The sequence below is a fragment of the Amphimedon queenslandica genome, unplaced genomic scaffold (genome assembly GCF_000090795.2).
Source record: "Amphimedon queenslandica unplaced genomic scaffold, v1.1 AMPQUscaffold_13489, whole genome shotgun sequence".
Lineage (NCBI taxonomy): Eukaryota > Metazoa > Porifera > Demospongiae > Haplosclerida > Niphatidae > Amphimedon > Amphimedon queenslandica.
The window spans coordinates 158,567-171,900 of record NW_003546275.1 but is presented as its reverse complement, the minus strand read 5'-3'; the positions used below and the strand labels follow the sequence as shown (position 1 = coordinate 171,900).

The 13,334-nt window shown below is 39.0% G+C and overlaps 3 protein-coding genes across 4 annotated transcripts; 1 reads left to right on the top strand and 2 right to left on the bottom strand.

Moving 5' to 3' along the window:
* Positions 1–5: 5 nt before the first annotated feature.
* On the bottom strand, positions 6–2,216 carry LOC105316911 (proton-coupled folate transporter-like). The gene is made up of 4 exons (XM_011412201.2): positions 1,017–2,216; positions 604–687; positions 170–326; positions 6–113 (listed from the first exon to the last, which is right to left on the bottom strand). The coding sequence occupies exons 1-4, from the start codon at positions 2,170–2,172 to the stop codon at positions 56–58; spliced, it is 1,455 nt and encodes a 484-aa protein (XP_011410503.1). The 5' UTR covers positions 2,173–2,216; the 3' UTR covers positions 6–55.
* Positions 2,217–2,295: 79 nt separating this feature from the next.
* Positions 2,296–4,469, top strand: LOC100632910 (serine/threonine-protein phosphatase PP1-beta catalytic subunit). Of its 2 annotated transcripts, XM_003384535.3 has the most exons (8): positions 2,297–2,455; positions 2,525–2,656; positions 2,742–2,972; positions 3,053–3,157; positions 3,371–3,442; positions 3,495–3,646; positions 3,697–3,831; positions 4,361–4,469. In XM_003384535.3, the coding sequence occupies exons 1-8, from the start codon at positions 2,401–2,403 to the stop codon at positions 4,457–4,459; spliced, it is 981 nt and encodes a 326-aa protein (XP_003384583.1). In that variant the 5' UTR covers positions 2,297–2,400; the 3' UTR covers positions 4,460–4,469. The 2 variants fall into 2 exon arrangements, with proteins under 2 accessions (XP_019849319.1, XP_003384583.1); XM_019993760.1 differs by having other exon boundaries at positions 2,296–2,656.
* A 1,517-nt stretch (positions 4,470–5,986) lies between these two features.
* LOC109580501 (uncharacterized) lies at positions 5,987–13,296 on the bottom strand. The gene is made up of 9 exons (XM_019993756.1): positions 12,780–13,296; positions 11,213–12,364; positions 9,313–9,385; positions 8,848–8,918; positions 8,026–8,083; positions 7,455–7,601; positions 7,167–7,348; positions 7,020–7,087; positions 5,987–6,904 (listed from the first exon to the last, which is right to left on the bottom strand). The coding sequence occupies exons 1-9, from the start codon at positions 12,880–12,882 to the stop codon at positions 6,278–6,280; spliced, it is 2,481 nt and encodes an 826-aa protein (XP_019849315.1). The 5' UTR covers positions 12,883–13,296; the 3' UTR covers positions 5,987–6,277.
* Positions 13,297–13,334: the final 38 nt, after the last annotated feature.

Sequence of the window (13,334 nt, the reverse complement as noted above, 5' to 3'; positions counted from 1 at the left end):
TTCGTGTGTAGATATAATTATCATACATAAGTTTTTGCTATATATTATTTTAATTTTAGCTTTTGTTTGAAGTTTTGTCTTTCATTCGTATCCTTGCATCAAAATAGAGAAAGCTATTAGATGATAATATAATTATGCATGATGTATAAAAAATTCATAATAAACTTACAGCATAAGAGGAATAACGAGTATCGAACAAACGCCAATCATAAAGAAGCAGAGTCCAGGATAGATAGAGTAAGTAAGAGGGAAGAGCGAGTTATAAAGAGATGATGAGACTATGATGCATGATGCTTCTATTACACTCAAACCAGAAAACATTACACCTACAGTAAGGAATAGAGCACTGCAACAGTGTTGACTGCATCGAGGATTGTGGCTACTCTTTACTATGCAAACCAAGCTTAAGAGAATAGCATTACTATAACACATTGGAAGAAAAATCTGGAGCTACATGTGTATTACTATGACAGCAGTTGTGGATAATTCTTTTAAGCTATACTTTGCTGCATTAAAATGACAGCAGTTATGGATGATTCTTTTAAGCTATACTTTGCTGCATTAAAATGACAGCAGTTATGGATGATTCTTTTAAAGTTATACCTTGCTGATCACTTGGTGTTATCTTAGACAGCATTGATCTCACTACAGGTACTACACAACCTCTCATAGCTCCAATGACAGGAACTAATGAAAAAGATAATCAATACCATCTATAGTACAATATGTGACCATAATTGACAAAAGGTACCTTATGGCGGGTAGTGAAATTTGTCTTTCTAGCCTATGAAATCCAACTTCCTGAGCCATATTCATCATAAAATTACTCCACAGGATGCAAAAAGTTACCATGAAACTTTTAGAAACAATGATTGTTTAACAAAGCACTCACAGGTTGATATTTTCCATTATAACGATCAATTTTAAAATCCGCCATAAGGGCCCTTTTGTCAATTATGGTCACATATAGTCCAATGTATATTATCTAAGAGTATGACTAATTATATGCTACTTACCAATAAACATAATCCAGGAGTGAGTGGCGAAACCCATCACAATTAGTGCAGCAGATCCAAACAGCAAACCAATCATAGCGATCATTGGATCGCTGACTCTCATTTTAACAAGTACTGGCAAAATGAGCAAAGCAGCTATTGCATTAAAGCCGCTCTTCTCCGCTAGAAAGTATCCAATTGTTTTAGAGTCCCAGCATAGCCTGGACAATGAATATAGAATAACAGTGTCAGTTATGCCAAGGAAATTGATCTCAAGGATAAAGAATATCAAAGTTAGGCATACATGCCTCCAGGAAGAACGAAGGAGCTGAAAGAAGTGATAGATTCTACTAAATACATTAAGTATTAGCCAAGATTTCCTCTTCTGTAAACTGCTATCACTTGGAGGGTCATGAGCATTATTTAATAAAGGTTTCGTTTCTGTAACAGTTTCTTGAACAGCTTTACTCGGTTGCTTTTCTCTCTGAGCTGGAGGCAGAAATAAAATCACGTAAAATACGACTGTCACATGACATGCTAGAATCCCAAAGTAAGGAACGGTGTACCCTTGAAACTGAATCCATATCCCACCTAGTAACTGACTTAAAAACGAACTGATGTACATTGTAGCCTCCAACCACCCGATCTTCCATGTACGGTCATTATGGGGACTGATATCAGAGACATACGAGTAAGCCGACAGATTAAAAACAGAAAAACCGCCGGCTAGCCCACAGAGCCCCGCCCCTATGAGATACGCCCACATATAATCAGGACTGACACATTGAACGATAATGACGATGAGTGAATTAATTGCTCCGCCTACTGATGGCAGCGCCAGAAAAACCCTACGTTCTTTAAGAGCGTCTGAAAGAGACCCATACAGGAGAGAGAGGAGGAGTGACGTGAGTCCCATTGATAAGTTAGTGTAGAGTATCCAGTGTGAGGTTCTATCACGAACAGTAGAAGGATAAGTCTCAACGTTGCAAGAGGATGTGGTGTTATTGTAAGGAAGAGGGCAGTTGGGGTCCTGTTTGCAGAACGTGTGGTGAAGGAGCTCTTGGTAGATTGGATAGGAGAGGAAAGACGCAAACATGAATAGAAAAAGTGCAGGCTCCACTGTACAGTACTGGCGTCTCTTCTGAACCCTTTCGATGAATAGAGCCATTGAAACCATGTTGAAACCTTGCTTGAAACTAAACTCGTGCTCCCTTGCTGCTAAAAATCAAAAATGCAAACTATTAGCCACACCTTCCTCAATAACATAACTTGGTAGGCGTGTCGATACCTCCCTCAGGTTGTGGGCGTGTTTCCACTGTTTGTATTTTGTTCCTTTGCCCTGCTCTCACCTCTCATACCTCTCTCTCTCTCTCTTTCTCTCTCTTCCTCTTTGACGGAGGCAGGAATGGCTGAAGATTTAGACATAGATATAGACAGTATAATATCAAGACTCTTAGAAGGTGAGGCCAATGAAGCGACTATACTCTGTTTTAATTTTATTGGCTTTTTGTGTTGTTGTGCCTGTACAGCTCGAGGTAGTCGTACCATGAAAACGGTACACCTAGCAGAGACAGAAGTAAAGGCTCTGTGTCTCAAGTCACGTGATATATTCTTAGAGCAGCCGATATTACTCGAGTTGGAAGCTCCACTGAAAGTTTGTGGTAAGATCCTTCTAATCTTAATACCGGAGAAAATCTTGCGATATTTTTCAATCGATTTGCTTTTCTCTTTTCCTATTTTCGCCAGGTGACATCCATGGCCAGTACACTGATCTCCTTCGTTTATTCGAGTACGGGAGTTTCCCTCCTCATACCAACTACCTGTTCCTCGGCGACTACGTTGATAGAGGGAAGCAGTCCCTAGAAACCATTTGTTTGTTATTGGCATATAAGATAAAGTATCCAGAGAATTTCTTTCTGCTACGCGGTAATCACGAGTGTGCCAGCATCAATAGAATATATGGATTTTATGATGAATGTAAGTTATAATGGGGCACTATTTCTTGAGTTAGCCTCTTAATGACCATTTCAACCTTCTCTCTCTCTCTCTCTCTTTAGGCAGAAGACGTTATAACATCAAGATATGGAAGACTTTTACAGATTGCTTCAACTGTCTACCTATTGCAGCTGTCATTGATGATAAGATATTCTGTTGTCATGGAGGTATGTCAATTTCAGAGGAATCCTCTCCTATCCGATTACTGTCTGTTTGTCAATTATGAATTACAATGCTATGCTGCTTGTTGCTCTGCTAATTTGATAGTCTCTAATTTGTTCCTCTATTACCATAATCATTAATTTGTAGCACCATTGATTGTTTTATGATTATTATTATCATCATCATTATTATTATTATTGTTGTTGTTGTTGTTTTAGGTCTTTCTCCTGATCTTCAAGATTTTGAGCAAATAAGATCGATAGCTCGTCCAACCGACGTACCCGACACAGGTCAGTGGATTGCTGGGTTCCTCTCACTCTCTCTCTCTCTCGTCCTTATTAGGATTATTGTGCGATCTCTTGTGGTCTGACCCTGACAAAGACATTCAGGGATGGGGAGAGAACGACAGAGGCGTCTCCTTTACATTCGGGGCCGACATTGTCACAAAGTTTCTCAATCGCCATGATCTCGATCTGATATGCAGAGCACATCAAGTAAAGTGTACATGATTCTTTATTTATTATATATATTTTTATTTTTTAAGGTGGTTGAGGATGGTTACGAATTTTTTGCTCGTCGGCAGCTTGTGACGTTATTCTCTGCTCCTAATTATTGCGGGGATTATGATAACGCTGGTGGAATGATGACCATTGATGAAGAGCTAATGTGCTCCTTTCAGGTGAGGGGAATCAGTGATGCGATATCATTGATATTATTAATAATATACACACGTATTGTGTGAAGATTTAACGAAACACGGTTAAAGAGAGAGGTGGGAGGGATTTTTTATAAAAAGAGAGAGGGGGGTAGAAGTAGATAGAAGGTTGGTGGGGAGAAGAAAGTAAAGTGAAAGTCTACACGATAGCTTTTCTATTATGTATTAAAGTTGTTTTTCATTTGTTAATCATTTGTTTTATTAAATGCACATAAAGTACCACTCAGTCACACACACACACACACACTCATCATGATTACCACATAGTTTATTATTATTATACTGTTTTTCACTTTCAAATTTATCAAACACACACACACACACGCACACACACACGCACACACGCACACACACACACACGCACACACACACGCACACACACACACGCACACACACACACACGCACACACACACACACACGCACACACATACACACGCACACACACACACGCGCGCACACACACACACACACACACACGTACTAACTCTCCAGATTTTAAAGCCCTCCGAAAAGAAAGCAAAGTACCAATACTGTGGACTCAATTCTGGACGACCCTCAAAATCCTCATTACCAGCAACAAGCAAAACATAAGAAGTAGAAATAGAGAGAGAGAGAGAGAAAATGTAATAATAATAATAATAAAGAAAAAATATTAATAATTATATATTAGCTAATTGTTAGTCAGTCCCTTGTAGTAGAACTATTATTATTGTTATTATTATTATTATTATTATTATTATTATTATTATTATGTGTTATTTTGTTTGTGGTTTTATGATATTAATTATTATACCACTGTTTGATTTTTAATGAAAATATATTTTGCACTTTAGTTTCGGCCAAATTTTACCAGAAATGAAAAGTAGAGGATTTTTCATTTTTATAATTTTTTCTGATGCATATACATGTTCTTATGTTGTGTAGTAAGTTTGAGCTGATTCCGATCAAAATTGGATTTTTTACGAATTTTTAAAGTTACTCAAAAATCGGGCCAAAGTCCATGTACTATAGTACAGGGATTTTGGCTAAATTTCGCGAAAAATGAAAAGTAGAGAATTCTCCATTTTAATAATATTTTCTGATGCATATACATGTACTTAAGTTGCGTAGAAAGTTTGAGCTGATTCCGATCAAAATTGGATTTTTTACGAATTTTTAAAGTTACTCAAAAATCGGGCCAAAGTCCCTGTACTATAGTACAGGGATTTTGGCTAAATTTCGCGAAAAATGAAAAGTAGAGAATTCTCCATTTTTATAATATTTTCTGATGCATATACATGTACTTAAGTTGCGTAGAAAGTTTGAGCTGATTCCGATCAAAATTGGATTTTTTACGAATTTTTAAAGTTACTCAAAAATCGGGCCAAAGTCCATGTACTATAGTACAGGGATTTTGGCTAAATTTCGCGAAAAATGAAAAGTAGAGAATTCTCCATTTTAATAATATTTTCTGATGCATATACATGTACTTAAGTTGCGTAGAAAGTTTGAGCTGATTCCGATCAAAATTGGATTTTTTACGAATTTTTAAAGTTACTCAAAAATCGGGCCAAAGTCCCTGTACTATAGTACAGGGATTTTGGCTAAATTTCGCGAAAAATGAAAAGTAGAGAATTCTCCATTTTTATAATATTTTCTGATGCATATACATGTACTTAAGTTGCGTAGAAAGTTTGAGCTGATTCCGATCAAAATTGGATTTTTTACGAATTTTTAAAGTTACTCAAAAATCGGGCCAAAGTCCCTGTACTATAGTACAGGGATTTTGGCTAAATTTCGCGAAAAATGAAAAGTAGAGAATTCTCCATTTTTATAATATTTTCTGATGCATATACATGTACTTAAGTTGCGTAGAAAGTTTGAGCTGATTCCGATCAAAATTGGATTTTTTATGAATTATTTAAGTTACTCAAAAATCAGGCCATATACATGTTCTTATGTTGTGTAGAAAGTTTGAACTGATTCTGATCAAAATTGAATTTGTTATGAATTTTTAAAGTTGCATAAACTAAGAGTGGGTGTCTGAAAATTGGCCAAGACTTTGATAGCAGGAAATAATAAAAATTGAAATTTTATCAGCCAATTTTATGGAAAATATACTCGATCTTGACACTCTACTTTGCTTTAATGATATTAGTAATAATAATTGTGAAAAACAATAATTCAAAAATTATCAATTGAAATAATCGCCAACTACACAATAATGACATTAATAATAATTAACAGTGATAATTAATAATAATAATAATAATAATGGATGAGGATTGTGGAGATTTATATTAACATTATTGAGGCATCAAAAAACTCAAAGAAGCAGTAACACAAAAAAATAACCACAACAACAAGCAACATTAATAACAATAATAATTAACAAAAGGTTAAAATTCTCAAGAAACAATTTACAAATTTCTAAACGAAAGTTTCCTCAGACCCGTCGTACACGTCATTAGATCTAACAGTGGTACTGGTACCACGGGAGAGAGGAGGAGGAGGAGGAGAGAGGGGGAGAGAGGGAGGGGGGAGAATAGAAGGGCCGGGTTGATTAGAATGATAAGGAGGCGGACAGACATGGTGCGGTAGGTAATAAGGAGAAGTGGCGGAGTGATGGTAGGCAGACGATACTCCAGGAGCAGTGGGATGAATAGGCATTGGAGGAGGGTGCCGAGAGGGAGGATAAGAAGGGTGGGGCCCTCTTGTAGGGTACATCCCATTGTGCATGTGATGATAGCGAGGGTCAATGTAGCCGCAATGAGTTTGAATAGGAGGAGGGGGAGGCATAGAGAGTGTCTTAGCGTATACGTGAGGAACTGGAGCAGTGGAAGGCACTGGAGACGAGTGAGGCAGTTCTGTCAGTTGATGTCTCTCATTGTTAGCTCTTAACCTGCTCTGGTGTAGTCTCTGTCTTTGCTCCAGTTCTTTCTGTAGAGCTACTTTGTGGTACTCGAATTTCTTTACGAGCTGCTCTGAGCTTTTCTTGAGCAATCGTTTAATCATGGTGTCCAATCCGCTCAATTCTTCTTCTTGATACTTGTACCACTGCACAAGAAGAAATAGTAATAATAATAATAATAAATATAATACCAAACAATCAAATATCAATAATACTAAAAGCTAAATAAATACATGTACGTATCTAAATTTGAGGGCTTACCTGAAGCTGTTTGTCCACTTCACTACCAAAAGGAGCATCAACATAATCTTTGAGCCAGAGTGGAATCTCTGGATTATAAAAAGAATAATAATAAAAAAGATAAAAAAAGAATCATTTCTCGAGAAGACTATACCCTATCTCTCTCACCTGCTATTTGAAAAGGTGAAGGTGGCACATAAGTCATGGTTGATAACTGTCTCGTGTGTAGAACTTCATCAGAGCTAACTATAGAGTCTAACTGGGTGCTCTCCGAAAGAGCGTCACGAAAGGACTTTGAGCGGCGGGGAAGAGAAGAATTGGGGTCCATGATACGATGAGCCTGTGAACTTCTGCAGAGAATGACAAAGAGAAAAAGATTAAATACACATACGACATGAAAGAGAGAGAGAGAGAGGAGGTGAGAGAGAGATGGATACATGGACATGTCCTCCTTACCGATGGGAGTGAGACCTAACTGGAATGTGTAACTTGTTCCTGTCCCTCTCTTCGTCCTCTCCCTGCTGGACTGACAGGTGATAGTGATACGGGGGAGGAGCACTCGCATGAACTGGATGCTGATACTGTGCAGTGAAATTATTGTGACTGTGAGAGAGAGAGAGAAAGTGAGAGAGAGAGAGTGGGAGAGGAAGGAAAGAAGGAAAAGAGAGAGAGAAAAATGGTAGGAGGGGAAAGACCAATTATCACCAATAGAAGGAAAATGAGAGTTAGAAGGAGAGGAAAGAAGTACTTAATGCACAAAGTGTTGGAGGTGGTGGTAACTCTATCAACTGTATAGACTACTTCCCTAGGAATAATCCCTCCCTCAAATATCTGGAATGCAATCCAAGGAATGTTAAACCAGCCTACTCCATCTCACACTTACCAACACACATCAACACAAAGTGCATGCACCTACAATATATTAGAGTGTGTACTACATGTACATGTACATGTACATGTACAAGCAACTTGAATGGGCGTATGTGTATACAAAGTCTATAATAATCGGCTAATGGAATGTACTCACTTCACATAGTAAGTTCCGTATCGCTTTGATTTCACTACTTCCCAGCCATCAGGTAAATCTGAGGGAGAGAGAAATAAAATATAGATAGTAAAGGAATGCAATTGTCAGTCATTAACAGATTGCTACAATGAATTGGTACACAAACTCCTTATTAATCTTGAAGGAATGCTAATCATTTATGTGTACCCTTGTACCATTACACTGGGCTGATGCACTCCAGCAATATATACATGTATATATATATATATATATACATGTACTGTATGCACTGCCCTCCATTATTCATTATAACATAATCTGTATTAAACAAGACAGGGCAAGACTCAAGAGAACTAATTCATCATAATTATTAATTAGAAGACAAGAAAATGCGCTCTCTCTCTCTCTCTCTCTTGATTCAAAAAATGGAAGAGAGGCATAAAAAGAATGTACATTTTGTATATGCATAAGGAGAATATTGTGAAGACTAAGTGTCTGTCTGACTAGCCATCACGGCCAGTGCAGAGTCTGCAGACTGTATAGTGACACTATTGGAACTAACAATGACTGGACTCCTAGACATTGGCATAAGTCTGGTAGTATTTTGTATAATGGACTGACACACAATAGTCATTGTGGTATGTGATGCTAGACAGCCTTTCTCTCATGATTGGAATGTCTCTTGATACACATCACTGCATTCACAGGATTTCATTAGTCATTACAAGCTCACACCACAGGCGTATAAAATGAATACCCACACACTCTCTCTCTCTTTCTCCTTCTCTTGTAATAATGACATCTTTACAGTGATTTTCTCTCCCCCCCCTCCCTCTCTCTCACCTGATTCATCATCTCCTGGTCCATCGCTTAAATTGCTGGGCATATTCCAGTGAGTGGTCTGTGTCTCATGACTGGGATAAAGGAATGTTAATGAAGCAATGAATAAAACCATATTTCACATTAATCAATACTAGCATGCGCATTCCTCATTCATATAATACACGCATGGACTGAATGGAAGCCTGTGTAAAGTGGCTACTAGCCATCTATGAGCTATGGCATCCTTTGTAAAGGAGACTATTCTCCTTTCAAAGAAGCTGATAGCATCATCAATGGCACTAATAATTATGTCAACTATTCATGAGAGCAGAGCCTGTTATTGTGGGGTACTAGCTAGACAGGTATGTAATAAATGCTAAGCTTGTATGTATGTATGGTAATGGAGGAGAGTACATGTACAAGCATGAAGATATGGCATGAAGGTATGATGAGTGTGTGTAGATGAACATGTGTGTGTGAGCTTACTTGATGTAGTACTTAAGGCCATTGGCAGTTAGGGATACTTCCCATTCTGGAGGTAATTGACTCAATGAAGCATCTAATGAGAAGGAAAGAAATGGGAGAGTAGTTTATACTATAAGATTATTGCTGGATATGAGAGTCCTTGTAACACTCAGCATATCAGCTAGAGTATATAGTCTATGTTATAATCAGAGTGTAATCTAGCCAAAGGTAATCAATGGCTTCATGGAATGTGCTTCACTATAGACCATACACTGCTGTGACTACAACAAAAGCCTGCTTCATAATTCAATATAAATACACTCAGATAAGGAGCAGATATCAGGTCACACTTGGACATACTCAAACATACCTTGCGTGTATATAATTATAATGCTCTACTGCAATCATAATACACTGTTGATACCTGTTCATGGAACAATAAGCCTAGCCTTCAAACTACAACAATGGGGACAATGTCCTCATCTCCCCTCTCTCTGAGATTCTCTCTTTCTCTCCAGTCAGTACCGGCTGGCTGGCTCCAGTATTTAAGTACATGTAGGAGCAGGTGCCCATTAGCTACTGTTTATCTTAACAATGATATCTCATTAAACTGGAATGTCATTGCTGTTTATATAATCCTTGCCTTGCCCAGAAGGCACAGTAAAACGCCACACACACACACACACACACACACACACACACACACACACACACACACACACACACACACACACACACACACACACACACACAGAGTTAAAGAATAAAGCGGGATTTATTAGGCTATGCATCATGAAGGCAAAAACTGCCATGTTTACTGTACTTATTAAAAAGATCATAAAATACTTTCATAATGCCTAATAAAATGAATGTGTCTACCTTTTGTGCATGCAGACAGAGCAAGTGTGTGTGTGTGCTTTGCATGGAGGCTGGCCCACACACACCAGTCAGTGTACAGACTGTATGAATGTACTACACATAGCCTTTGATTACAAAATTATATCTCTGTATTAGGAATAATAATGATAATGATGTGTCTGTCCTTAAAAGTGTGTGTGTATGTGTGTGTGTGTGCATGTACATGTTTAATTTAGACTGAAGGTAATCAAAGTGCACACAAAATTGTTTCCAGAATATAGAGTTTCATGAGAAGACAAAAGTGATGAATGTCTGGTGGCATATCTCCAGATGGGAACTGCATCCCCCCCACTAAGACTGTGAATATGATTACACATACATGGCACTCACAATACAGTAAGCATACAAAATACATACATGTATACATGCATAATACACGTTTTAGAGTATCAATGTCTACGAAGCCATTTTGTTACATGCTTCTGATAGGATCCAGCTGTCAAGTAGTATACATTCAAACATGAACACATGTACATGTACATGTACACAATCAAGAATAATTATGATTAATAATAATTACATGATGATCATTATTAGGAGGTATCTTAACTATGTCCGCAATAAGTGTACTAATGGCAGCGGCTGTGAATGAAGGAGTGGGTTCTAGTGGGTTTAGCTGTACATGTATTTCATGGTAAAGCCATTAGCTGCTGAGTAAGAATGAATCACCACAAAAATGCTGCAATTAAGTACAAAATTACATTATATAAAAGAGAGTCATGCCCAGAAAGCTGAAACAGAATGTCAATTATTTTTCTGAAGATGAACTTCATCATTTATAAAAACAGTAATGAACTTGCTACATGTATATTTTAATCATAATGAGCTCAATATTTAATCAAATGCATGAGCAGTTTGATCATAAGGCACAGTCTAATTAGACTTCAAAACCACACGCACATCAAAAAGAGCGTATGTACATGTACATGTACACTCGTACATGTACACTCAAGTACATGTATTAGATAGACACAATGTCTGCATGTATAATCCTCCAACTAACCTGGTGTCATTGGTCTTCTATTGTCCTTATTAAGTCTAAAAGAAGCAAGAACAGACTGCTTGATGTGTCCCATTCCTCTTCTCTTCTGTTGCTCCTCGCTATCAAAGGATCCTTTACGAGTCTGTACTTCCTGCTCCACTAGCAGTCTCGAGGGCCCATCATCTGGAGGAGGCTGGGGAGAACAGCTCATAAGATTCTCCGCTACTTTGCGATACTCAGGGTCACTTGGTTTTATCTTTCTCGTAGAAGAGAGGTCCTCGTGTTCAGGCTCTTCTTGAGTCGTGGGTCGGTGGTGGTATCTTTGATAAGGCGTGCCTCTGACGGCACTGTGAAGCATCCTCTCGTCCATCGAGTGTACAAAGGACTCGTGTCCTTCAATTCTATTACCAGTAGAGGAAGGAGCAGCCAGGGAGTAATACCTCGGGTCGTTGTGATGAGAAGAACTGTTCCTGAGGGAGCTTGAAGACCCAGAGCGCTGTATGCAAGCAATCGATCGAGGCCTGAGACCAGATTCTGTAGGTACTAATGGGCCGTGGACACTAAAATTGAGGGCATCAGCCGAATCACAAGATGGCTGACGACTAGAAAATACACTACTCTGACTCACTCGACTGTGAGAAGACTCTCTTAGCGAGTTCTGCCGACTAAACTCGGAATTTTGTTGAGGAGGAACTGAAGCTAAACTAGAGCTGGAGCAGTCCGAAGAGCCACCAATAGATCTGGTCCTAGACCCACCTATCGGCCTATATATACCGGCAGAGAGCGACTCTTGATCAGGTATGGTCATGATACCTCGTCCACTGAGATCCGAATGAGATCCAAACATTCGAGCGATCCTACGTCTAATCGAGAACTTTTTGATAGAGCTTGACATTCTTACGCTGTTTGATCTGGGCTGGCGGGTCGGTGAGACTTGTGGGGGTGGTTGCTGTTGAGGTGCATGGTGATGGTGGTGCTGCTGGTGATGATGGTGCCTGTGGTGAGAATGGTGATGGTGGGAGTGAGAAGGAGGCGGGGCAGGTTGGGCTGGTGGAAGGAGGACATCGGATGTCGAGTTTAGCGATGGAACGGACTGAGAGCGAATGTTCTTGGCTTGATCTGACTTTCGCTGTGTCGTGATGCTCCGTACAAAAGATCTTGAGGTAGCAGCATCTACAAGAGAGAGAGAGAGAGGAGACAAGGTGTGTTATGTGGGAGATATTGGATTGCTATTGCTCAATGGGACGATAATCTTAATGAATTTAGAAACAATATCAAATAAACAAATAATGATTGTTTGCTTTACGCAAAACTTATAAATATACATAACAACGTTTTCACCCTCTCACTCTCTCTCTCTCTCTCTCACCCTCTCTCTCTCTCTCCCCCTCTCTCTTTTCAATGCAAAACATAATAAAATGTCACATTAAACAAAAAGATGCCCATAGTATAATAATACTATTATTATCATTTACAATCAACAGTATGTGATGTGTATAAATTATACAGTAATACATTGTACATTGTACAGGAACATGTACTGTACATGTAGACACTTTGTCCCTTCCCTTTTCTACCTATTCCTTACCAGAGTCCACTTTCCTGTAGCGGCCACAGGTGGCCATTTCAGCAACGTCAGTCTGACTATCGTCTGGTTTCTTCTTGCGACGAGAGCGGTTGAAAGAGGGCATGGCATGGAGAGAAAGAAAGAGAGAGGGTTGGGACTGCCTCTTGGAAAAGCCAGTGGGTATGAGCTCTGCTTCTCTCACTCACTCACACGCTCGCAGTTAATACTGTCTTCTTCTTCCTCCCACTTTTAGATAGTGATGACTCCACTCCAGTATGAAAGAAGACTCAAGAGAGAGGGAAAAGGATGAGAGCCAGTGAGATTGGCCCGCCAGAGGAATAGGAATGAGTAGAATGAGCTTAGTCTCTGCCTCTTAACTCTACAATCTCTCTTTCTATAGATCTATAGTAGGAATGACTGTTGGATATGCCTACTCCCAGGTGTTGGTATGCCAATTATGTAAACTATGTTGAATGGCTGCACCTCCATTCACCTCATTAATTAAATAAACTGTGAGGGCGTGGCCTGTAGTTTCCAAGGAGACAGTGGAAAGAGACGGGGCTAGCTAATTGCCAC